The following is a 25,622-nucleotide window of genomic DNA, read 5'->3' on the forward strand; positions in this document are numbered from 1 at the left end:
TTTGCCCCTCTCCTCACCGGTGCCAGCTCCAAGACATGTATATGCGCAAGTGTGCTTACATACATGTATATGCTGTGATGTCGCTCATAGTGATGTGTGACTGCGAGAGTTATTCAAGGCAACATCTATTATTTGTGTAATCTTTTGCTTCAGTAGATTAATGAAAGTTTAAAGAAATAATAAGACACGCAAACTGAATGTCTGCGTGTTTTTGTTTTTCTTCGCACCGAAGCAAGAGAGATGTACTTCCATTTCTTCTGCTTGTTCCCACGTTGTTCAGATGCACAAGTGGACAATGAAACTATATGTCATTTTCTACCATGTTCCAGCACTCAATCATGCTCTGTGATCTGTTTGTGTCTGCCTCAGTGTTCTTGTAGCACTAACTTATGCCGCTAGTCAGGTGTACTCGTGCGATCAGTGCGCACTTGCAGCAATCCTGCTTGCTTCTTTCCACTTACGTGTGCGAGCGAAAATAACCCACCCCTGCCCTATGTCAGAAATGTCTCCACTGCATTGTTCCTAAGTGATACATTTAATTATTCATATGTAGACATACCCATTTCTTAACACCTTTTTTCCTCTTTTTTTTTTTCTTTTCTGTATCTCTTATTGAGGAGCGCAGCTATAAGAATAACCTGATTCAGAGGGCACTTCGACTTGCCTGCAATGCTCAAGACCCCGACGTTGCTGTTTTAAGCAAGCTTGCTGGCTTCACCATACCGGACAACGGCTTCATCCGGAAGCAGGACATCAGCGACATGAGAAAACAGGTGCCTCAATATGTGGCGCAATTTTACTAACTTAGCTCTTTGAGAAGATGACACATGTGGTTCTACTAGTTGTACACTCCACTTCATTTCATTAACTGGACACCAAAGCATGACACTAAACATGGTTAGACTGGTGAATTAGCCTTTTAAAACTTTATGGACGTTTTATTTTGCAAAAGAAAGTTCGCTTACTAGTGGAGAAATTGAATGCCTAAGTTTATCCTGAATTTTATGCTGAAACAGCAGCTGCCTGGTTACATCAGGAATTGCAAGTAACTTTGTTTGTTGCAACCATTTCCTGCATGGGAAAAGGTTTCAAAACTTGCTTGGTTGAGGGTTTCGGTTCTCTATGAAGCGCAGTAATTCAAAGGTGAAAACTCGAAGTGATAACAATGATCGAATAGTGGATGCCTCAGGTTAGAGCCAGTGTTTCAACATGGAAGCTTGTCTTTCTCAAGGTGAATGACAAGTCCCCATGTTGAAGCATTGGCTCCTGCTTGAGGCATATCATGATTGACCACTTTTTATTACAGTAATCTGTTATGTATGTGAATCTGCGTTTCTCATATCAAGATTTTACTGCACTTCATTTCATCAGAACTGTAATGCACTTTTTCTTTTTTACAAATTGAGAAACATAATGCATGGTCATGGGGGCCTCATCTGCCTTTTCTTTTTTTTTTCATTGTTGTGCTGTTATAAATATATAGACCTCACAGAGTTTTAGTAGGCCACTGATATTACGAAGGATGCTAATAGCAGTTGACCTTAGTGGACTGGAGGTTAATTATGATTTGAAAAGGAAGGCACAAGGAAAAAGAGCAATGCAGATGTAGCTCTTATTCCTCTTTAAAATGCTGGAAATATTCACAAAGCAGCTAGTCTATGCACTCACTTAAAGGCCGACTGCAATGAAATTTTGTAGTGCATAAAAAGCCTAGTTCGAGATCATTTAGATATAGAGGGCCTCCATGCAAAATTTGTCATTTGAAATACAAATGTTAGTGTTACAAAAAGCTTGCAGAGATAGCCATTTTTTGATACCAGAACTAAAAAATATGCCGCCATTCCACTCAGCAGAAGTGACATGTGACCTTGAACGAGCAGCTCCTTGGCATGACCTCCAAGATAGGCAGCACCCGCGACTGCCTGTGGCGCGCTAATTTCGAAATCAGAATCGGAATTTATTATTAGAAGTTGGGTCACATTACAAGTACAGTTGAACCCACTTATAACAATATTCAAATGCCATGAAAATTCCATTGTTATAACCGATAGTTGTTAAAACCGGGTTGCATGAAAAAATCAAAATAGGGGGTGGCAGAGCTGATCTTAGCAAACTATAATACTGGGGAGGCCAGTGCCTCTCCCCACCACCTTCCTCCATTCGGCTACTGATTGTGCTCACTCGTTTAATACGGGTGTCACACGGCGCACTTTCGATCACGATCAAGCCCGATCTGGATAGAATTTCTCGGTCGTGATTGGCTCCTTTGCACAAAATGCATAAGAGAGCCAATCGCAGTTGAGAATTTTGATCCGGAACGGTCCCGTTTGCAATCAGAAGTGTGCCTGTGACACCTGTATAAATGCTTCCTGGGCGCTCTTAATCACGTGTAACTAGCTGCAGCTGTCGGCGTTACAGAATGGCACTGCTATAACAACTGCAAAGAGGGGTCACAGGTGGCAAGCGATATGCGAGCACTGCTGAGGCAGCGCTTTGGTGGGCCCAAAAGGGGCCTTTTAAAAAATGTGAAGAAGTTGTCGCGGCAACCTTTCAGCTTGAGAAATCCAGAAGAAACGCTGAGGTGAGATCACCACAAGCATCTGGACACATACTTTTCACTAACTTGCATGAGAAAACCCTACGTCCCTCAGCCTTGCATGCTTTACGCAAAGCTTGCCGACATCCTTCTCCAAGGCATCCAGGAGCTCCACATAGTGCAACGGAAGGTTCCTTGTGAAAACGAAGCCCCGGAAGGGGACTGAATCGTCTGTTGAGCCTCCTGTGAGGGCAACGTTGAGGCAGCCTGCCCTACTGCATCATTGTTGCCGTTGTCGCCGTCACTATCCTATGCAAGAACGTTTGCGATGATCGCCTCATCTGTTAGCACTTAGTTTCCAAATCCATAGCTGCACCCTTTCCTTTCACCGGCAATGTCGTGCATTACCGATTATCAGCGGGCGGGTCAGTCATCTTCCGTTTCGGCAGTGAGTCAAAAAAGGCTGAGAAACCACATGGCCAGGAACGATTTGGATGCAACTAACAAAGACGAACATGGGCGATTACGCTGTTTGCAGAACTGCGCAGAATGAGGAGCCAGCGAGCAAGATCCGAGCAGTGCAGTTGGCGCGGTCCATTCGTGTTTCGAAGGGTGGTGCGGTATAGAGATATGGGTGCAGCCCATTCGTGTTCGGGGCGATGGAAGGGTGACGGGACAGAGGCGCGCGGAGAAGGCTAAAAAATGAGCGTGTGGCCGCCGTTCGAGAAGCGGGCCATCGTGCAGTTGCTCGAATTTCTCGTTTTCTTTTTTTCTTTTCAAGGATTTCACATTTCACTACCTTTCGGCTCGTACACTGAGCAGCCAGGTTGCATTGTTATAACCGATAATGCGGCGTCAGGGCATTGTAGTAAGCGGGTTATTTTACCATGCAAAACATACAAAAGTCGACGGTGCAGCAGCTTCTCATTGTTATAACCGATATATTGTTAAAACCGGTATCGTTTTAAGTGAGTTCGACTGTATTTAGTATGCAGGAGGAGGTCCCATAGTCAGAGTGTATCGGGACCTCCTGTACAAGAACGGTTATTATAGTTAACATCTCAAAGCAACAGTAGCATTTAATAAGGTAGTATACAAGTAAAAAAAAAAATAAACGGATAGAGAACAAAATACAGAATTGATTACAAATACTAACAAGGTAGCATATCTCATGGTAGCAGGAAAAAAATTGTGTGGGAAGAAAATACCTACCAGCAGTTTATTTACAATGAAAGAGTGAAAATAAATAAAGCAAAAAAGGGAACAAAAACCGAATGCAGGAAACCTTCTTGTTAATCTGTCAATATTAAATGCATTTTTAGCTCTCTTTTAAATTGTGATAAAGATTTTTCATTTTTCATTTTTGTGGAACATATTTATATCAAAGTGAATTCTGCAGTCTGTTTGCCGTAGTTAATGCGGATTCTTGGTGAAAGAAAATTGTTATTCAATGCAAATCTGGTGGTACTATGAATCATCAGGTTAGATGGTGAAAATGTGATCGATGGTAGCTCATTATTGAGAAAACTGTAGAAAAAATACCTAGGTTGTATTTAGTGAATTAGTAAAGGCAAGGCGCAGAAGAACAGGAGTCAAGAAGAACACACACGACAGGACCGGCGCCAGTCCTGTCATGTGTGTTCTTCTTGAGTCCTGTTCTTCTGCGCCTTGCCTTTACTAATTCAAGCATGAACCGACTAGCCCAAGCAAGAGTTTTACTTGAGCGTATTTAATGAGTCCAGAAATGCTAAGGATGTTATTCTCGTGTGCATAGTAGGGAATTGGCATTAAAAAAGCGTGGATTGTGAGTAATTATTCTTATGGCTTGGTTCTGAACTGTCTGGAGAGACACTATATGAGTATTATAGGTGTTCCCCCATCATATTATGCCATAAGTACTAATGCGAGGCAGCATGTTGGGAGTGCCATCATAGTTTAAAGACTGTTAAAAAGAACACTGTGCAATTACCAGCTTTATGGCTTTGCCAAGATTGCTTCAATGGCATAGACTAGGTGTATGTGAATACCGAATACTAGTAGATTTCGAATTGAATGTAGAACCGAATCAAGAAAAAAAAAAATCCAAATATTGAATCGAATGTGAAATATAAAAAAAATTATTCACAAAATTTAATGCTTACGAATTTTGGGCAAGGAAACACCGGGAGTCTCCTAGCATTGCATAAAAGAATGTAGCAAGCTATCAGTAACCTATGGACATAAATAAATTAAATTATGGGGCTTTACGTGCCAAAACTATGATCTGATTATGAGGCATGCTGCAGGGGGAGACTCCGAATTAAATTTGACCACCTGGGGTTCTTTAATATGCACCTAAATCTAAGTACACGGGTTCGCTCCTATCGAAATGTGGCCGCCGTTGTCGAGGTTTGATCCCGGGACCTTACTTATGTACACCTGGCAACAAAAGTTTATGGATCACGGGTTCTCCGAAAACATTCAATTCCCGAGCAGCCTGTAGTAGCAGCCAGTAAAACTGTATCGACAGTGTTGTTAGCATATTCTAGTTGAGGCCTGAAATGCAAATACCAGACTGCATTGTGAGGTTGCTGAGAGATTCAGCTGTTTCTTGTATCTCCAGGGTGTCTACCAACCGGGAAAACCAGAAAAACCGGGAATTATCAGGGATTTTGAGTAGTCTGGAAAAACTCAATGAAAACTCGGGGAACGTGTGCCTCTGTCAGGGTAAACTAGCTGTAATTTTGTTGAAAGGGTCGAAAGTCGCGGTAATGCTGGCTTGAGTAACAGACATTAATCGCAATGAATCGTCTATGACGCCCTGTCATCGGCTCGAGGAGTTGCCAGTGTACAGTCAACGACCGACTTTCCGGATTCCCGATAATTGGAACGGCTTCGCGGCACCGCCACGTAGAGTCAATACCCCATAGAGTCAATGTATCAGAACGTCTGAAATTTCGGACGCAAGAACTCTTCGCCGTCACATTTTCCGGACGTTTTGCCGTGACCGCAGGTCCGAAACGGCATTAATCCAAGCCACCACCACTGCCATTTTGATTACCTCGCCGCCTTGAACCGGCACTCTAGCACGCAGATCCGCTGGCAGCCGTAGCCACCACTGCGGCAACGCTAGGCCTAGCTGCTTCGACGTGCATTATTAAGCTTCTTGTCGTTGGTGGCGGTATTTTTCATTGAAAGAATTCGCTGCTGTCAGCAATGGCACGGACTCCGCCTTCGTGGTCTTGAAGCTTGGAAAGCGCGGTGCGTTGCATAATTCCGGTTCCTGAAAGTCAGCTTCGCCTCTGTACAGAAGTATTACTTGGTGAAGCCTACACAAAATTATTGCAGTGAAGCATGACAAGCGTGGGAAGGGGCTATTGCCGCGGGACACAGTATGTATTCCTTAATTATACACGCGTTCGCCCGGTATTTCCTGTCACAGTACAAGCACCGATATGCCTAATACGTGTACCGACAGGCCTTCAGAGCGTTTTTGAATGTGCCTGTGGCGGTTTGAGCCCTTAAGGGCAGTAAATGACATGCATTAATTTTTTCAACTGGCCGATTTTTCGGACATTTTCGCTGCCCCTAGAGAGTTCGGAAATTCAGACGTTGACTGTACAACTGACCAAAAAGATGCTTCAAATGGTCCGTGGGGCAAACGAGCGGCGGAAGGAGGACGAGAACAGAAAGGACCTACGCATTGACGAATGAACAGGAAAGGAAGAGTGCTGCCACCGTATTGAAGGAGCTTGAGCTCAAAAAACAAAATGTTGGCTGATGCAGAGATGCAGTTGTCCCTCACCCAAACCAAAATAAACTCTTTAAAGCAGTGAAACACAACACTGAGGCATCGTGCGTGGGCTGAGAGTATGTCGGGACAGTTGAGGTTGACTTACAAGCTGTTGAAAGAGAATCTCAATTGTGACAAAGTTCGGGCCTCATACCACAGAGCTTGCGATCAGTTGATAGAAATAACTCATATTCGAAAATATTTACTTCTATGTGCATCTCCTTTTTATTTGTACTTGAGGATGTTCGACTCAATTTGCAATTTTTTTCGAAGACATTTTATTTGCTTAGCATTAAACTAACCCGTCCCTTCTATTCCCTTTTTGAATAACATAAACACTACCTCTTAATATTCAAATTGAATTAAGTTGTTCATATTGAATTTTTTTTATATGCTTAGTAGAGAGTGACAGCATCGGGCGATATGGTTTCAGCCCCTTTTGACATGAAACATAGTTCTGCATCACTCAGGGAATTTTGCAAAGGCACTCAGACAAAACCTGGAAAACTCGGGCAGTTTGGAAATGTCAATTTGGTAGACACCCTGATCTCGTGCCCCACAATATTTTGTCGCCGGGTGTACATAGATATTAAGATATACAATATGGTCTACTCTTAATAAAGGAAGCACCAAGTTAGTATGCCAGGGTTGGGATAATGTAAAACTATTCCAATCTGTTTTTTATTCAAAATCCGCCATTTACCCCCCGCAAAGGGTCAGGATGGCTCAGGACCTGCTAATATGGGTGGGGGCTATGTCCATATAGACGGGGCCCGAGCCACATCGACACCGATTGCAGCTCAGTTCTAGTATATAAAAGTCTCAATATTTTTTTATCAATATAGTCTTTTTGTTCAATAGAATCAAATGCTTTTTTCCTCTGAAACTGATGAATTAATGACATTTTGTTGGACTGAATACCAGTGAGGTCCAGTGTTTTGCCAGAATCTTTTATTTATTGCATAGAAAGTTTTGCTTTACAGTTTTTCTTTAAGAAGACTGAAGGGCTACCCATCTTTACGGCAGGTGGTTTATTGTATGGCAAATCTGCCTGACAGGCAAAGGGACTGTGTCACGTGACTCAATCACCGTTTCACGTGTAGCAGGCACTGACTGTAAGAAGCAGGTGCCCTCCGTGCCATTTCATTGTCATGTTCTGCATCATTTGCTACCTGTTAAAAAATCTGAAATCCAAAGGGTCACGGCATTCTTGTGCTCGCTTCCATCCCCCTTCTCCCTTTATCTACCCACTTCGTTCATCCGGTGTCCAACTGGGTCATGACATTTTTGCACCTGCCATGTAAATCAAAAGCTAGTCTAGTTACAGCTGCTCGAAGCTGAAAAAATAGACCAATGTGCATCTACAAACGGCGTTGGGAACGAGAGGCTGCTGTAAGATGGCGGCCATGAATAACTTTATGCCATCCCATGCACTTGCTTTTGTTTGTGAGGCAGTTTGTCAGCTTTCCAAGTGTTGCGCAGCTGCTGTGAACATATCTACATCTATTCAGCACCAAACCGTAACTTTAGTTGGCAACATCCAATGAAGCATAGGCCTAATGACGTAGGCAGTGTGGTTGTGACAAAATTCGCCTGCTGGCCGATGTGGTAACAGGCAGCAAGCCATCGCAGAATGCTTGCCACTACAATAAAATAACGATATAACGAATTGCGTGGGACCGCCCAAAATCATATATTTTATTCTTAAAGGTTGTTATAGTGAAAGCCTCAAGATCAACTTTTCCGCCCATCAACCCATCAGTTCATAAGTTGTCACCTTTTGAGCTGTCCATGAAAACGTCGCTGTTGGCTCTCGGCCCGTGCTGTTGCTATTTTCCATAGATTCCGCTGCCATGCACCACCGAAGAACAGCATAAGAGTGACGCGCATAAAGCAGGCGCTAACGCTGAGGAAACTACTGACAAAAAGGAAGCTCCATGTTGCCTCCAAAGTGCGATGTTTCTTGTTTGTTTGTTTTTCACATTTCTTGCCGTGGACACAGCAACTGTCTCGGTCGAGGCGGACACCTGGACTATTCCAAAGTGAAGTGCGCATAAAGGACACCGTCTGGAATGTGCAAAATGCTAATGTGTAGCATCACTGCGAGTGCAGAGGTTACATTTCTCCTCATGCATAGCTAGTACGGCTACAGAAAGAAGTTTAAAAGAAAGAGGCATATGCAGAAAGAAGGGCGAAAGAAGGAAGAGACACACCTCCATTGCTAGGTGACACCTGCCTGTAGCAAGTGCTCGCAAAACCCAATGCATGGTTGCTTCCGTAATAGATAAAAAAAATTCTCTCCTGCATTTTTTTATTTAGCACTGTCTCAGGTTTTCTGAGCCCGTGCACCGTGGCATCTACTTTCTGCACCTAATCGTCTGCTAACCTGTTGTTTCGAGTGCGGTGAAGGATACACAGAAATCTAAGAATCCTCAGATTTCTGAATATTAGTTTGTAGTATTGAGGTGGTGTTAACATGACACTGAAACTTAATAATGATCGTTATTCTGAAAAGTTCAGTATTCTGAAGTTTGTAGTTCTGAAATTACATTGAAAAGCATAAGAAGTCAGCGGGGGATTTCTGAAAAGTTAGTTAAAAGTGGTGTTTTTAGTAATGAAGTTTCACTTAATTCATTGGTACGGGTGTTTCATCAGTGATCGGTGCCAAGATGATGAATGTGGGTTAGATTCATAATAGTTGAAGTGGAATTAAATTTGTTGCCACATATCCAACATAATCTGTGTGCCTATAGGTGGATAATTGGCTTGATCTTCATACTTTGCGAAATACGAGTTGCTTTCGTTGCCGTTCCCTCTGTCTGTGTTGCGTTATCATTTCGATCAGTCCTGTCGGCCAAGAGGAACCTTGTACCTACAGAGGCGGCCCAGGCCAATGAGGTGCCGTTCTGCATATTGGGGCGTTCAGGCACTGTGTGTGTGACCTTTGCACTGAACTTAAGTCAGGGTGCACTCGCAGTGAGAAAGTCTGCTACCACGTCAACCGCGGCAGCCCGTCCGCGGCACGCTTGGCACTCTTTCTGCGCCAAAAACTGAGTGAAATGCTCACTTGGGCTGTATCGCGCACTAGGGGCTCCACAGGGCACGCAATGTGTGGTACTGTGTGAGTCTCTATTCCAAATGTATAAAATATTTGAAAAATCTAATAGTAGATATTCAGTTCACCAGTTGAATTTTTTGAATGTTCACGGTGCGATTCAGTTCAGTGATAATTGAGTATTCGCACACCCCTAGTATATACCACTAATTTTTCAAAAATTTACTCAAAGTGAAATTTCGTTGCAGTTGGCCTTTAATGTTGCCTTGAACCCACGTGCACCGAAAAGGCATTTAGCCATACCAAGGTCGTGGTGCAAGCAGGTCAGTTGCACGTGTGCTCTGAATGAGGGGAGACCAGTCTGGTGCACTGAATTCATTTATCACGAAAATTGGAACCATGGTGTAAAAAAAAAGAATGTATCACATTATAGTGCTTGTTTTATATTTGTTGCTGTGATTCACAACGAGCAGTTGTGTGCTGTCATATAGAAATGAAGCATGAACTGGACCTTTCAGATAAATGTAAGAGCAATTTGTTGATGGATTTCACATAAAGTTGCCCTTCTGTGTCGCACTTGATGTTTTGACTGAACTTACAAATTTAAATTCTGCTGTCCCAATTTGGTTTTCCTCCTTTCCATCGTTAACTATAATACAGTCTACGCTCGCTATAACGGACCGCGCTACAACGGACGAAACTAGCGGCAATTTTTGTCGGAATCGGGCGTACAAAACATACTTTTACCGTGTCAACACAGGCTAACAGCTGACATGCAAGGGTCAGCTGACGATCGCGGCTCAATATCGCGGGGGGGGGGGGGGGGGATTTACTCAGGCAACTGCTGATTACGGCGCGGCTTTGCGGGCGGTATATCTTGAAAGTGATCTGCAATGTGAACTCGGTGCAATCGCTCGGTGCCGGTAGCTTCATACGCGCTGTGCTTTAGATGTTTAGCTTGCGTTGAAGCGAGAGACAGCACTATGGTCAACTCGCTCACTGCTGCTACCGCACTCCTTCACTCCAACGTTTTGGCAGCAACTTTCCGCAGTCATCGAGTAAGGTCTGTTCATGTTTACCTGTGCGCGTATGACACAGTGCTTGTTAATTTAGTTAGTAAGCGAATATTTACAGCTTTATATAGCCAATAAAGCTACTATCCTTACTTTGAATAGCTGTCTACTAATTTGCTATCTTAATTGATGCGAATTGGGTGAAGCTGCGATTTTCTTTTGTTTGTTTTTTACATTGGATGTTCGTCACTCACTCTTTGCAATAACATTGTTACACATCGCAACCAAACTTTCGGAAGTGAGGCATTTCTGATATTACGGACTTCAGATAAAATGGGCATTTCTTCTTGGATTATCGAGGTCCGTTGTAATGAGAGTGGACTGTAGTAGACAGCATTCTGAAGAAATAAAACGCAGTGAATTTTTATTGTTAAGGCCTCTCTCTCTGACATCTGCCTGCGTGCCACATCAGTATTTCTCTGGGTACAGTGAGCAATTTCCCAACCCTGACGTTCCAGGTCCTGCGCCTGTCTCCACATCGGCCAGCACAGCTGACACGCATTGCGAAGGCATTTGGGTCGTGGGAGTTGTTTGTGGCAACAGTCGAGGAGCGGCATGCACTGGCCCACACCATCCGCAAGTGGGAAACGTATATCCAGGTCGCCTCTGGTACATACGAGGCCAACACAACGAAGCCTCTCCTGCGCGTAGAGAACAACGTTGACCAGGAAGCGCCACCACCTGGCTTTGTCTACATAAGGGTACGATTGGATTGGCAATCGGGTTCCGCATTTGGAACATTGAAGTTGCGCTAACCCTTCCTCTACTGCAGCAAGTGACAAAAGTTTACCAAATTTCCCAGAAGTTTCACACAAATGTGTCATAGAGGCAACCATATTTTCAATGAAAGCATTCAAGCAGCTTATAAGAAGAAAAATGACACACAATGACATTGGTGATGATGATGATGTTTATTGGCATCCCCTTTAAAATGGGATTGGGACAAATAATTCCCAAGCCTGCTAGAGATAGGGTTGTTTGACCTTTCTTCTGGATGTGAAAAACAATTGCATAAAGTCCGTTGCATTAGGTTATGTAGCGCATACATTTCACCGCCCTTTGCTATAGTAACTTGTATGGAAGAGGTCATTCACTGGATGGCACGAGTGCAGGAGAAAGATGTTGATGGAGTTTTGATGACATCTCGTAGCATTAGAGACTTTGATTTTGCAGACCCAAACGGCTTGCGTTACCCAAAGGGATCTTCGTGCTCCCAAAGTGCCATACTCTGCTTGCATCCTTTTGTAAACCCAGCAGTTTGCTACCCCACACTTTGGGTACATGATATCTAAAGCTCCCTGTTGTTTTTCAGCTCAACAGGGAGAGAGTGAGCTGTCATGAAAAAAGGTGGTTCAAACTTTTGAGACCATCGATTTTTGCTTATTTAGGAGAGGTTAGAAATATCTGAAGCTAAAGTAAGGGGATTCTGTAACAGATTTGTGGGTTTTTGTGCGAACAGATATACAGTCTAGGCTCATTACAATGGACCTGTGTACAACAGACTTTCGGATATAATGGGCCATACATCCTTAGTTTGTTCTACCTATTTTATTAATGCAACAAAGTTCGCTTTTAACGGACCGCGCTACAATGGACTATTGGCTACAGTGGACAAAATGAGTGGCAATTATTTTTTAAAATCGGCCATATAAAACGCATTTTTGCCGTGTCGACACGGGCTGACAACTGACTTGCGAGGGCCAGCCAACAATCACAGCTCAATATCGCGCATGCGAAAAAGGAAGGTGGGGTGGAAACGCCCCGTCTTCCTTCGCGCGCGAGGCACGGAGGAGTGGTGGGGGAAATACGAGAGAGAGTGGTTCTACTCTGACTGCTGCTGCCTGCAGCGCTGCCGCCTTATCTTGAAAGCGATATGCGATGTGAACAAAGTGCTTGCCCGCGTGGGCACTGTATCTTGAAAGCGATCTGCGACGCGGACAGAGTGCGTGCCTGCGCGGGCACCGTATCTTGAAAACGATCTAAGATGTAAACTAAGTGTGTGCTTAATTCGCGATCGCATTCGGTGCTTCGCCTTTCGGGCAAAGCTGCGACTTCTTTCTTTGTTTTTTACTTTGGATGTTCGTCACTCACTTTTTGCAATAAAGTTAGACACCGTGACGAAAGTTTCGGAAGTGGGGCGTTTCGGATATTACGGACTTCGGATAAAATGGCTGTGTTTTGTCAGATTATCAGGGTCCATTGTAACAAGATTCGACTGTGCACGCTTCATTGTGTTCCAAGAGATAGTGAATGGGAAATGTTATAGAAACAGATGTAGTATTAGGTGGTTCAACCCATTCATGTTTGTGGCAAGAGGGTTGGTAGTGTCATTCATTTTGTGTCAACGTGTTTTAACATTGAATAGAATTCTGGGGATTTGACGGGCCAGAAACCATGATTTGTTTCAGGCACACCATAGTGGGGGACTCTGGATTAATTGTGATCACTTGGATGTCAAATTTAGGCATCGTTTGAATATTCATCGTTTATGCATGCCTTCACGTCAACAGTTCTCAGCTTTGGTGTGCTGCTTTTGGGGATTCCAGTGAAATACAGATTAAACTGCATCTTGTGGTCTGGGAACTTGCCTTCAATTGACAGCTGGCCCTTGACTCTAAAGTGCTTTTAAGAATATCAGTTGTAGGAGTGCACCACACCTCTACTGAAGTAGAGCACCATTTCTGCAACACTTATCGGCAATTCTTTTGACAAAGACTTGCTAAAAAAATGCACTCGTACTACAGCACCTTTCAGCGGACACCGCTAGTGTCTAGTTACAAATTGCTAGCTTACTAGAACTGGTGCAGCGCAACATACAAAGGAAGAATCAAGCCGAGCTGGCCAGATAAAGGAACAGAGCGCTGACTTCCAACTGGTTTATTAGCGGGTTGCACGAAATATATACCTACAAGAAAGCATCAGGACAAGTCGTCACAACACTTCACAAACGTCACACCAATAGAAGGCTATACCATTATGGGTCACAGAACGTGCAATTTCGTCATGCAAGGTTAAACTGATCAAGAAATCTTGCTTCCTGTGGAGATAGACACAAAGATGGTGCGCTAACGCACGTGCTGCCGGCCCTTGCTGTGAGATCAGCTTCAATGATCTCCCGCATAAGTTGTGATCGGTGCTTCTTTAGCACTTCACACCGACAAAAGTTCGGTTTACATCCACAGTCGCGACAGTGAATTCCTAAGTGTCCCTGTAAGCCCGGTGCACATTGTAATCATGTTCTTCCAGCCTTTCATTAAGGCAGCGACCAGTTTGACCTATATGTCTCTTCCCGCATGATAGTGGAATTGAATAAACAACTCCAACAACGCATGACTGAAAACGCTTCTTGTGCATTGTCGAACAGACAGTCGTGCGCGGATAAAACGCATTTACGACAGTAGAGAGCCTGCGTAGCATAACCGGTGCAGAAAACTCTACTTCCATGTTACCCTTGCGGCCAATCTTTTTTAACCCTTTCGCTGTCGGACCTTTCTGGCCGTGACGCACCCCCAGTGTCGGCTTGGTTTCAGGGAACGAGCATAACAGGGAATGAACATAGCAATTTATTTTTGATTATGATTGGTATACAAATAACATAGTCAATGCAATATGCACATTCAGTGTTCTGCAGCTGTTGTTAGTAAACATCATCATCATCATCAGCCTGACTAACATCCGTTCAACATCCGAATCTGACGATGTGGAACTCATCTCTTCCTCGCATGAGACGCTGTCCGAGTCCAAATCCGAGCTCGGCTCGTATTCTGAATCGGAATTGAGCCACTGCTCCAATGAGCAGACAAAGGTCCCGCGCGCTCAGCCATTCGAAAGTAACCGCGCGCAGGGAGGATGCGCTTTCAGTCGCCCGCACAGCGGAGAGAAATGGGACATTGCGTGATCAAGAAGACAGAGGGAGATGGAAAAAGGCTAAACAAAGTTCGAAGGGCTTTACATTTACTGCTGCAAGTAGGAAGCGAGGGTGCGGCGAGAGAGCGAAAGCAGCAATCGAGTCACTCTTTTCGGAGAGGCAACGGCGCGTGCGCCTGAACTTGACGCGCCGTAGCAAACATACCAACAGAAGAAAAATAAAAACCTTCAAACCAGCGGAGATGGCAGAACAACCCTTGAACCCATAACTACACGCGCGCGACGCATGATCCACCGAACGTGGAGCCACCGCGCCACTCAGCAAAGAGAAAGGGGGGAGTGGCAGTCGCACCGTACTCTTCAATACATGTACTACACAGGTCGGGGCGAATATACAAACTTGTAGAAAGAGTCAACAGATGGCGTGGCCAGTTTAGGAGCGCCAGCTTTGCGCTCAGGCGCGAAATTTTGAACGCACGATAGAGAACGTACCGGTACGTCAGTGACACTGTAGGGGAGAAGCGCGATGACGTACCGGTACGTCCGTGACAGCGAAAGGGTTAATCTGCGAGAGTCGTTATGCAAATATGGTGTTACTTGTGATCACTATTTCTCTGTTGAGCTTCTGTGTCGCTATCCTTCTTTAGCTGCTTTAATAGCTTTTCAGCTATGGCCGACAGTAGTGTGGCCGGGTACCCGGCACACAAAAGTCGATCAACTTGACCTGCAAAGCTGCGCTGCATGGTATGATGACAGGATTTCCTGAGGGCATTTGTGAGACAAAGATTAGTTATGCTTTGCTTAACCAGCTTAGAATGGGCTGAGTTAAATGATAAAAGAGGTTTCCCGTTTCTTGGTTCATACATCCAGCATACATGGTCACGTGAAAGAAGTAAATTGAGGTCTAAAAATTGTAAGCTGTTGTCACTGGGCATCTCATGGGTGAACACAAGCGGATGAAAGCAACTGTTAAAAGTTCTCACAATTTCGTCTGATGTGGGCTGGAAAGCATCGTTGTCGCAATCTACAAAGACCAAAAAATCATCTACTAAACGGCATACTTTGACGACACTTTGTTTATTTAGCATGCTCAATAGCAGCCGGTCATGATGAGCAAGGTAGATGTTACTTAAGACGAATTGTTTATTCAATTCCGCTATCATGTGGGAAGAGATGTATAGGTCAAACTGGTCGCTGCCTTAATGAAAGGCTAAAAGAAAATGATTACAATGTGTACCAGGTTATACAGGGACACTTAGGAATTCACTGTCGCGACTGTGGATGTAAACCGAATTTTTATCGGTGTGAAGTGCTAAAAAAGCACCGATCACAACTTACCCGGGAGATCATTGAAGCTAATCTCATAGCAAGGGCCGGCAGCACATGCGTTAGCGCACCATCTTTGTGCCTATCTCCACAGGAAGCAAGATTTCTTGATTAGTTTAACCTTGCATGACGAAATTGCGTGTTCTGTGACCCATGATGGTGTAGCCTTCTATCGGTGTGACGTTTGTGAGTGTTGTGACGACTTGTCCTGATGCTTTCTTGTAGGTATATATTTCGTGCAACTCTCTAATAAACCAGTTGGAAGTAAGTGCTCTGTTCCTTTATCTGGCCGGCTCGGCTTGATTCTTCCTTTGTATGTTGCACTGTACCAGTTCTAGAATGCAATACCAACTCGCCCAATCCTCAACCCTATTGCTAGCTTAGGCTTTGCTGAAAAGTGTCACTGAACCGTAGTGGCTGCTTCTGTTGAGGAGTGGTGCTGTCGTGCTCTTGTCATAACTGAGACAGAGTGTAGAGCAGGAAACTGTTTGGAAATATCCAGGGTGTCTACCAACCGGGAAAACGGGGAAAACAGGGATTTTTCAGGGATTTTGAGTAGTGTGGAAAAACTCAGGGAGAACTCGGGGAACTTGTGCCTCTATCAGGGAAAATTAGCTGCAATTTTATTGAAATGGTCGAAAGTTGTGGTAATGCTGGCTCAAATAACAGACAGGAATCATCTGACAGGATCAGGCGACATGGTTTCAGCCTGTCTTGACATAAAACATAGCTCAGCATCACTCAGGGAATTTTGCAAGGGTACGCAGGGAAACCTGGAAAACTCTGGGAATTTGGAAATGTCAACTTGGTAGACACCCTGAATATTGTAATTAGTTGAACCTATGGAGGTGATACAAAAAGGGAGCTGCAGTGGCCATGGTGCGATGTTTACTGTAGGGGCAGGTCGATGGGGTCACTCAGGCCAGGCATGCTGTCAGGTTGTACTGCACATGCCGATTCCGCTTGTGGCAGTCTTTATCGGCAGTGCTGTAGCTCACAGTCATGCCACTACAAACTAATACTGTCTACTACTTTTTAAATATAGTTAACACTGAATCAGTTCGTGTTTTCTCAATACCTAGTGAGGTATTGAATGAAGCATTGTATATTACCCGCCGTGGTTGCTCAGTGGCTATGGTGTTGGGCTGCTGAGCACGAGGTCGCGGGATCGAATCCCGGCCACGGCGGCCGCATTTCGATGGGGGCGAAATGCGAAAACACCCGTGTACTTAGATTTAGGTGCACGTTAAAGATCCCCGGGTGGTCGAAATTTCCGGAGTCCTGCACTACGGCGTGCCTCATAATCAGAAAGTGGTTTTGGCATGTTAAACCTCATAATTTAATTTAATTTATACAGAAAAAGAGAAAAAACACAGTCTTGATAACATGCAGTCGCTGACATGCTTTGGCAGTAAAAATGCCTTGCCATTTCTCAGAGCCCTAATGTTAAAACCCATGCAGGACTTCCTGCCGGGACCTGGAGTCTCATTCCCTGACGATCCCAAGATGGGCTGCAGTTGTGAGAACTGCTACATGGACCGCAAGGGCTGCTGCCCAGCCTACAACGACGTCAAGTTCGCTTACACAGCCAGTGGCACCTTGAGTGCACCCTTCGGCAGCCCCATCTTTGAGTGCAACCGCCTGTGCCGATGTGACATTAACTGTCCAAACAGAGTTGTGCAGCGAGGCTGCAAGGTGTAGCAGCTGTTACTATGAATCATTCTCTCTTTGGCTCCTTTTCTTTCTTTTTCATTTGCTATTTACATGAAATTGCATAAGCAGGGTGGGGTGGGCTTTTTTAAATTGGAAAAGAGGTTGCGAGCTGAAAATGGATAATGCGACCAGACTCTGGGGACGCCACACCACTGGGGCCCAGCCAGCAAATCCCAGCTGGGATTCGGACTGTATTCCTGTACTCGCCGTAGAGAACAAAGTAGACTGCTAAGCAGATAGCACCCATCTTGAGTCTCATTCCAGTTCTGACAAAGCTGTCAGGCAGTTCTGCGAACACAGCATCGAATTCAAAAACGCTGCAGGCTGCTTTGCAGCAGGAAGCTTGGAAACTCAATAGGAAGGTCGTCTGCACAGAAGAAAGCGTAGCTGCATTTTCTTGTGTATTAATGTAAGCTGCGTTGAGTTTTTCATATGTTCGCATAAGCAGAGAGTTAAAATAAAGAGAAAATATTTGATTTCCCTAGCTTTTTCTTGTCAAGGTGGCATCACATTGTAGAAACGACTTCCAGATGATTCCAGATGTGTTGCATTGCTTGGGCTCAAAGGTGTCTTTTTAGCTGTCTACATAAACTCTCTCTGATGCTGGTCAGAATTGCAACATCACCCTCATCCATTTATTTGTCGTTGATCCTGTCCTACAATACCACTGTCACCGCACAGTTGACTTGGACCTGGCATGAGTGACTATGGTACTCTGCTGCTGAGCAAAAGGTTGTGGGTTTGATCCCCGAACACAGCGGCCACATGCTGATGGAGGTGAAATTGGAAAAAAAAAAAATGTGCACGCTCGCGCACGCACACGCACACACACACACACACGTACACACACACACACACGCACACACGTACACACACACGTACACACACACGTACACACACTCGTACACACACACACACACACACACACTGAGGCCTCCACTGACATCGTCCATCAGAGGCTTGGTGCTGCTTTGGGAACATTAACCCAAAAAAGTATTCGATCAGCCACACTTGACTATATGCCTATATTATATTATAAGCCAATAACAGTGGCTCGCGATGAACTGCAGTGACGATATGCGTCAGAGAAGTTGGTGGTCTTTCAGGTGTTTGAAGGCCCCAGACCTGGCTGGCTTCCCAGAAGCACACCTGGCCTACTACATTCCACTAGGGCCGTTTTTTTGTAGCGATGCCATTTCCTGATGCTAAGGCCTTTCGCGTTTTTCACATTTGTGAGTGGTTAAGAGACGCTGCGCCCCTGGGGGAGTGTCGAATCCGGGCACTCATGAACGCGAAAAGCGCCGAATGGCATTAGCATCGGTAAAAGGCATCGCTACAAAATCGCAGCCCAGGTGCCCATAGCAGGAAGCAAGTAGAGCCATTGAGCTCACTCATATTTCCCTCCCTTTGCAAGATGAGAGGCCAGCCACTTGCATAGTGCTGGCAAGTGCTGCCCGGTAAAGGGACCCGTACCAGACAGCTTCAGAAATTGCAGTCGCGCATTGGACATTGTAAGGTGTTGCCTGGAGAGCATTCTACTACAAAAATTTTCTTACTGGCTCATTATTAGAGAAAATGAGAGAAATTGAAGTGTCACATTGCCATGCTACCAGGAAACGAGCTTCCACTGGCATTGTAGACACTCCCTTTCCCCCTGACTAGTGCATGCAAGAGACATTCTTTCCCTGGCTTCTTCCATAGAAGAGCTAATAGAACATGAAACGTTTATGTCACAATCCCCACCTTCCCTTTTTTCTTCTCTTCCTCTTGCTGTGAGATTCATTTCCAGTGATGGTTTTACACATTCTGCTATAGGTGATTGACCAAATTCATGTGCCATAATTGATGACGGTGTGGGTATTTGGTGTGACGAGGATGTGCCTTTGGTATGAAATCTCCCGGCTGGGAAATGAGGCCCCCTTCAAAGTGAGGGCACAATGGCTGCTGCTTGAACTTTCATCTGTGTTAGTGGTGTATGTTGGTGCAATAGCTTGCAGACATGATTGGTAGCGATATGTGCATCGTGCTTGTCTTTGCAATGCCCAAACTTGGTGAGGAGGCCTTTAAGGGTAGGACCTGAGGGGCTTGGAAGACTTCACTACGGACTTGTTGACAAGGGAAGTCACAATACAGACAGTGCGTCAGTGAAGCACAGCTAGCAAGAGGACAATAGATCAGTAGATGAGTGTCACTGGACGAGGAAGCAGGTGATGAGGCTTTGACAGTGGCACTGTTCATTGAAGGATGCGATTTCAACTGGGAACTGGGATCACATTATCGCCAGTGCACAGCTGTCAATACGCACGAAGTTCTTTGTTAAACTGATAGTTATGCCCAAGAAAACTTGCTTCATACTTGTGCAAATATCATAGGTTATGCAGACGTATGGTTTGCAGTTTAATATATGCCTGGCTATAGATTTTTCACATCATGGGTGAAGTCTTGCTCCTTATTTTCGCAATAGTTTAGGAATTAGGATGCTGTTCTTTGAGCTACACCTATTATGGCTGGTTTCGTTTCCACTGGCTATAGGAGAAAGGAGTCTTCGGTTACCTTGTCAGTTGGAGAATGGATGAGTTCTCTCGCATTCCTGTTGGTGTCTCTTAGCGTGTTATTGCGATAAGTTGGATTCTGAAACACTTTTGTTTGACTTATAGATCTCCCCTCCTAAACCACCCACAATGGGCATATTGCCATTTAATACATAGTTGCCTTCTTCTCAACTAAATAATTGACAACTCAATGTGTGAGAACATTCACTAATTCTGCAGTCAGTTTGTTGTCCCAGTGGTTCAGTTAAAATTCAATTATTTAGCCATGCGAGTTGCTGAGTACTAGACACCTGGTTAGGTCATGTGGTAGAGTGACTGCCCTTGGTAGAGTGACTGCCCTGGAAACTAGTCGTGGCGGGTTTGACCCCTGGATCAGTTTTTCTTTTGACTGCGAAGCTTCCTTCCTGAGGCATCCATATGGTTTCTCTTTGTGGGTTTGAAAACACTACTAAAAGGAACAGTATGAATGCTGCCATGAGAACGCTACTACAGGGCATTTATTCAGCGCAGCAGGTCTCTGCCAGTTTATAGACTTTGTGTGCACTTTCAGGTGTGCATGCATAATGGCATCCCTCATAGTAACTGTGCAGTTTTGGGACATTAAAACCCACAATATAGTTCTGTCTCTTTTCATCCCTTTATTCCCTTCCCCCAGTGCAGGATAGCAAACCAAACTGGATAACCTCGTTGCATTCTTTAATACAGTTAGCATTCTTAGCCTACTTTGCTCACTTTGGCATGCTGTTGCTGTCTGCTACCTAGCTCGTTGGGGAAAAACGAAAAAGGAAGCAAGAAAGAAAGAAAGGTGGAAATTACATGTGTGACTTGTATAAGTAAGAATGCGCGCCCTTCTAAATGACAATGAGAATTAGTTTTTCACCTGAAGAAGACATCCATGCCATGATGCCATAGTTCATTCAAAGTCTGGTATTCTGAATCCCAATTCTCCAGTACCAGTGGGACAAAATTGGCTGCAATTGGAAGGTTGCATTTAGTGAAGCTTCGTGGCGTCCAAAGGTGTAGACGCTGTGCTCTGTGGTGGCACTCTTAGCCTACTTTTGCCTCTGCAAATTGTAAATAAAGGTGTCTACAGCAATACAGTGTCACTACATTGCTGCAGTGCTACTCACATTAACGTTGACAGTCACCACGAGTTGGGTTCTGCTGAAATTTTTCATTCTCTCTCTGTCTTAAAGCTACTTTCATATAGATGACTATAATTTACACCAGACTTATATGCTGGGATAAGTGGGAAACTTTGCTTAGCAGGTTAATTTGCTTTATTTACTTGGCGTGTTCTTTTCCCCCCTAGATTCCACTTACTATCTTTAGGACAACGAATGGTCGGGGCTGGGGCGTTCGGACAGAGCAGCGCATCAACAAAGGCACGTTTGTGATGGAGTATTTGGGCCAGGTGAGCTTCTGCAAGTTTGTGCTTTTATCTGCTGAGGTGTGTTACTGTTTTGTACAGTAAATTTCACTGTTAGAAGCAACACCAAGTTTATTTCAAGACGAAAAACAGCTTGGTTTTAAAAGGAAGGCTGTTGGCAATATTCTATATGTTGAGTAGTATATATAGTTTACCTAGCTTGTAATACGAAGGAGCTTTTTTTCTATGAAGTTGATGAGAAGTTGTGTTCATCTGAATACTAATGAGGTGTTACCATTAGGAGTGCACTATACTGTATACTTGATGGTTTTGTGTGATATGTCAGTGCTTTACTTTAAAGAAACTTCAAGGCCAATGCTGCACCGTGCACATGTGACGTGGCTCTGCATAGATTTGTATTGTGTGCAACTAGCCATAGACAATTCAGAAGTACAGTTCAGTTCATTTATAATGGTACCACTTATAGCGACTACCATTTGAACTATTGGTCTTGTTTACTGCTGAAGCATACATTCAAACCAGATGTAAGGATGTTGCTGCATATTTTTAGTCATAATAAATCTGGAATGTATTATCACATTTATGTCATCATCTGCCCTTGCGATATCGGGGTGGTCATGTGTCTTGAATATTGTAGCTGCATGCAAAAAAGGCGGACGGGCTTGCCCTTGGAGCTTGTGCGTAAGAACAGATTACAGCAGAGCATCCTTGAACTTGCATTGCGCTGCTGAGCACGAGGTCAGGCGTTCAGTTCCTGCCGCAGCAGCTGTGTTCCAGTGGGGTCAGAATGCAAAAGCATCTGTGTGCCATGCATGCAATGCACGTTAAAGAACCTCAGGTGGTCAAAATTAATTCAGAGTGCCCTACTGCGGTGTGCCTCATAGTCAGATCGTGGTTCTTGCGCATAAAGTAGCAGGATTTAATTTTCATTCAACATGCTTGAGCACATATCTCAGCGTTACATTTTTCTGCTTTTTACCATCATAAGTAGATTGCGTTGTAGTACTGCAGGTTTTCCCGCTCAGTTTAATCCAAACGCCATTGAAAATAATCCAGGTGCCAGCCAATTTAATCTGAGTGCCAGCATTTTTAATCCAAGTGCCAATAATTTAATCCAGGTGCCACCACACTTAATCCCAGTGCCATCCATATTAATCCACGTGCCAACTCATTTAATCCTTGCGCCAGCAATTTTAATACAAGTGCCACACATTTTAATCCCAGTGCCAGTCAATTTAATCCTGTTGGACATTGATTGAGAAACAAATAATTCTTGCAGAAGAGGTCGTAACAGGCATCACGAATGCCATCTATTCATTGATGTGATCACTGTATTGGTGTCAGAACTATAGAAGCACAGTTTCCACACTACCAGTGTCGTCATGGCTGCTTCAGACACACTTCCGCGTGGTATAGACCTTTTCACTGGGTGAGGAGGAAAGGCGCGCGGCGAGCCTTTTCTCCTCTCTCTGGTGTGGCGCTGCTTGAAAGTATTGCTGTCGCGTGCTGCAAAACGATTTCGAGATGTTTTAGATAGTCCTTTCTGAAATTTACGTAATGTCAGTTCATATAAGATCACCAGGGAAGCCTTTCGGTGCATCGATAACTATAGTATGCGGAAATATCTCTTGGGGGCGCAAACATGTGACGTGCATTATCCGCGGCGGTGTGCGTATGTGTTGTGAACTATTTTGCGTATATCGGTTTTAATTCAATGAAGAGAACCGGTGTCTCTGTATTACCAGTATGAAATGGTAAATGTGCTCGCTATCTGATGACTGGTCGTAGGGACTAAAACATAAGAGCGCATGCTCGTGCACGGCCAACCTAAGGCAACTACAAAACATCTAAGCAGCAGACACTATCAAATATATGTGATACACCGGCCTCGTTCCCATGAATTTCAAGTCTAGTAGGCTTGAAATCACTATCTCTACGCTAGCCTTCCTGTATGAGGCCGATGGCGCTGCTCAACAGAACGATCGCTGCGGTTGGTGAAACGGCATGATACATATTGTCACGAGAGGAAAAGGCAAGCAGTCAGTTCCAAGTGAATGGCCGTTTTCTGTTCGTTTCTACAGCAGCTACCACGCACACTTCATCCTCGGCTTCTAGCGTTACTAGCACGTGCCATTACCCTTCCCTCCAAAAAAAAAACATGATAGAGATTACCTCTCCATGCGGCTAGACGAAAGTTAGGCCCTCCCCCCCTCCCCCCCCCCCCCCCCCCGCCAAAGAAAAAGTTGTGGTGATGTTAAATGCCACAAGGAGAAAATAAAAGAAATGAGAAAGACAATGGACGTGATGACAGAGGCCGCGCCACAAAGTTTGTGGATGAGAGTCAGCACGAGTGGTAGGACTTCATCATGGTAACATGAACAATGTCAGAGGAATGTGGTCTACGGGAGTGGTGCGAAGTTTCGGCTGGAATAACTTCCTAGTTGACAGGACTTATGCAAAACTATGTAGGGTCCAAAGTATCGGTGCAATAATTTTTCTGAGTGGCCTCGTTGACGTATAGGGTTCCAAACCCATACGAGATCTCCTGGGTTGTAGTGACGTCCCGATGGCGATGTTGTATGGACGAGCATCATGACTTTGTCGGGATAGAATTCGTTGGCGTGCAGGGTGCTGCGCTGCTTTGGCACGCTGAACAAAGGCATCTGTATCTGGTGTGCTAGGTTGAGATGAAGTTGGTAGGAGCATCACGTCGAGCATAGTGGGGATGTCGCGTCCGGAAACCCGATGAAAAGAAGGAAACCCAGTGGTTTCTTGAAGTGCAGTGTTATACGCGAATGTCAAATAGAGAAGCAGTTCGTCCCAATTTTTATGATCTGTGGCGACATACATAGAAAGCATATCCGCAATAGTTTTGTTGAGACACTCGGTTAACCTGTTAGTCTGCGGGTGATACGCAGTTGTCGTACGGTGCGTGGTTCCACTCAGCTACAGAATATCTCGGACCAACTGGGCGGTGAAGGCCGTACCACAGTCTGTGATGACAACAGCCGGAGCACCATGTCGAAGGACGACATTTTTGACTAAGAAGTTGGCTACATCTGAAGCACTAGCTCGCTGAACGGCTTGTGTTTCACAGTATCGAGTGAGGTAATCGGTGGTGACAACAATCCAGCGGTTATCAGCCGAAGACTTGGGAAACGGGCCAAGTAAATCCATCTCGACTTGTTCAAAACGTGAGCAAGGAGGTCGTACAGGCTGAAGCAGACTGGCTTGTTTCAGTGGTGGAACTTTGCGAAGCTGGCAATCTTGACAACTTCTGACGTACTGCTTCACGGTTTTTGGGAGTTTTCGTCAGTAGTACTGCTTGATCATTGCCATAGTACGCGGGAAACCAAGATGCCCGGGCGTTGGTTCGTCATGGCATGCACGTAGAACGTCGTTTCGGAAAGGAGCGGGAACAATGAGCAAGAAAACGGTTGCCATAGGGTGAAAGTTCCGCTTGTATAGGATGTCACCGCGTAGGCAGAAAGAGGACAAGTGACACGCAAACTGCCGAGGGGGTTGTGGGCGGCTTCCTTCAAGGTATTCAATCAAGGGCTGGAGCTCAGAATCTTGGCGTTGCTGTTGAGCTAGGTTTAAAGACTGAAGAGTACAAAGAAAACCAGAGTCGTCATCAGTATCTAGTGGTGCGTGTTTGACGGGGGCACGGGAGAGACAGTCAGCGTCCGTGTGTTTCTGGCCAGACTTATAGACGATTGTCACATCAAATTCTTGCAACCGAAGGCTCCCTCTTGCGAGATGGCCTGAAGGATCCTTGAGATTTGCCAGCCAGCAGAGAGAGTGGTGGTCGCTGACGACGCGGAAGGGGCGTCCATACAACTATGGCCGGAACTTCTGGATAGCCCATACGACTGCGATACATTCCTTTTCAGTTGCTGAGTAGTTTCTTTCAGCAGCAGACAACGTTCGACTGGCATACGCAATAACGCGTTCAACACCAGCTTGAAACTGTACGAGCGTCGCTCCGAGACCAACGTTACTAGCATCAGCATGCACTTCTGTGTCGGCCTCGGTGTCAAAGTGACCAAGGATCAGTGGTGTCTGTAGACGTCGCTGAAGGTCGTGGAAGGCGTCGGATTGTGCCGGGCCGCAAACAAATGTGACGTCGTTCTTGATGAGTCGTTGCAATGGTTCGGCAACCTCATAAAAATTGGGCACAAAAGGATGGTAATAGGCACAAAGCCTTAAAAATCGGTGGACATCGTGCGTTGTCTTCAGTATCGGGAATAGAGCAACTGCCATGGCTTTGTCAGGGTCAGAGCGGATATCGGTGCTGCTGACAATATGACCTAGAAATTTAAGCTCCTTGTAGACAAA

At 44.9% G+C, this 25,622-nt stretch overlaps 1 protein-coding gene across 3 annotated transcripts in view; it reads left to right on the forward strand.

The window, feature by feature from the left end:
- LOC126527043 (histone-lysine N-methyltransferase SUV39H2-like) overlaps window positions 1-25,622 on the forward strand; it is a 92,203-nt gene that overhangs the window by 20,366 nt on the left and 46,215 nt on the right. For all 3 annotated transcript variants that reach the window (XR_008611635.1, XM_050174758.2, XM_050174759.2), the window contains 4 exons: window positions 626-773; window positions 10,895-11,137; window positions 17,091-17,324; window positions 21,207-21,308. Coding sequence is in view for 2 of the 3 variants with exons in the window: in XM_050174758.2 (XP_050030715.1) it covers window positions 626-773; window positions 10,895-11,137; window positions 17,091-17,324; window positions 21,207-21,308 (727 nt within the window). In the remaining variant the exon portion in view is untranslated. The remainder of the gene's footprint in view (window positions 1-625; window positions 774-10,894; window positions 11,138-17,090; window positions 17,325-21,206; window positions 21,309-25,622) is intronic.

Source organism: Dermacentor andersoni, chromosome 9 (assembly GCF_023375885.2).
Source record: "Dermacentor andersoni chromosome 9, qqDerAnde1_hic_scaffold, whole genome shotgun sequence".
NCBI lineage: Eukaryota > Metazoa > Arthropoda > Arachnida > Ixodida > Ixodidae > Dermacentor > Dermacentor andersoni.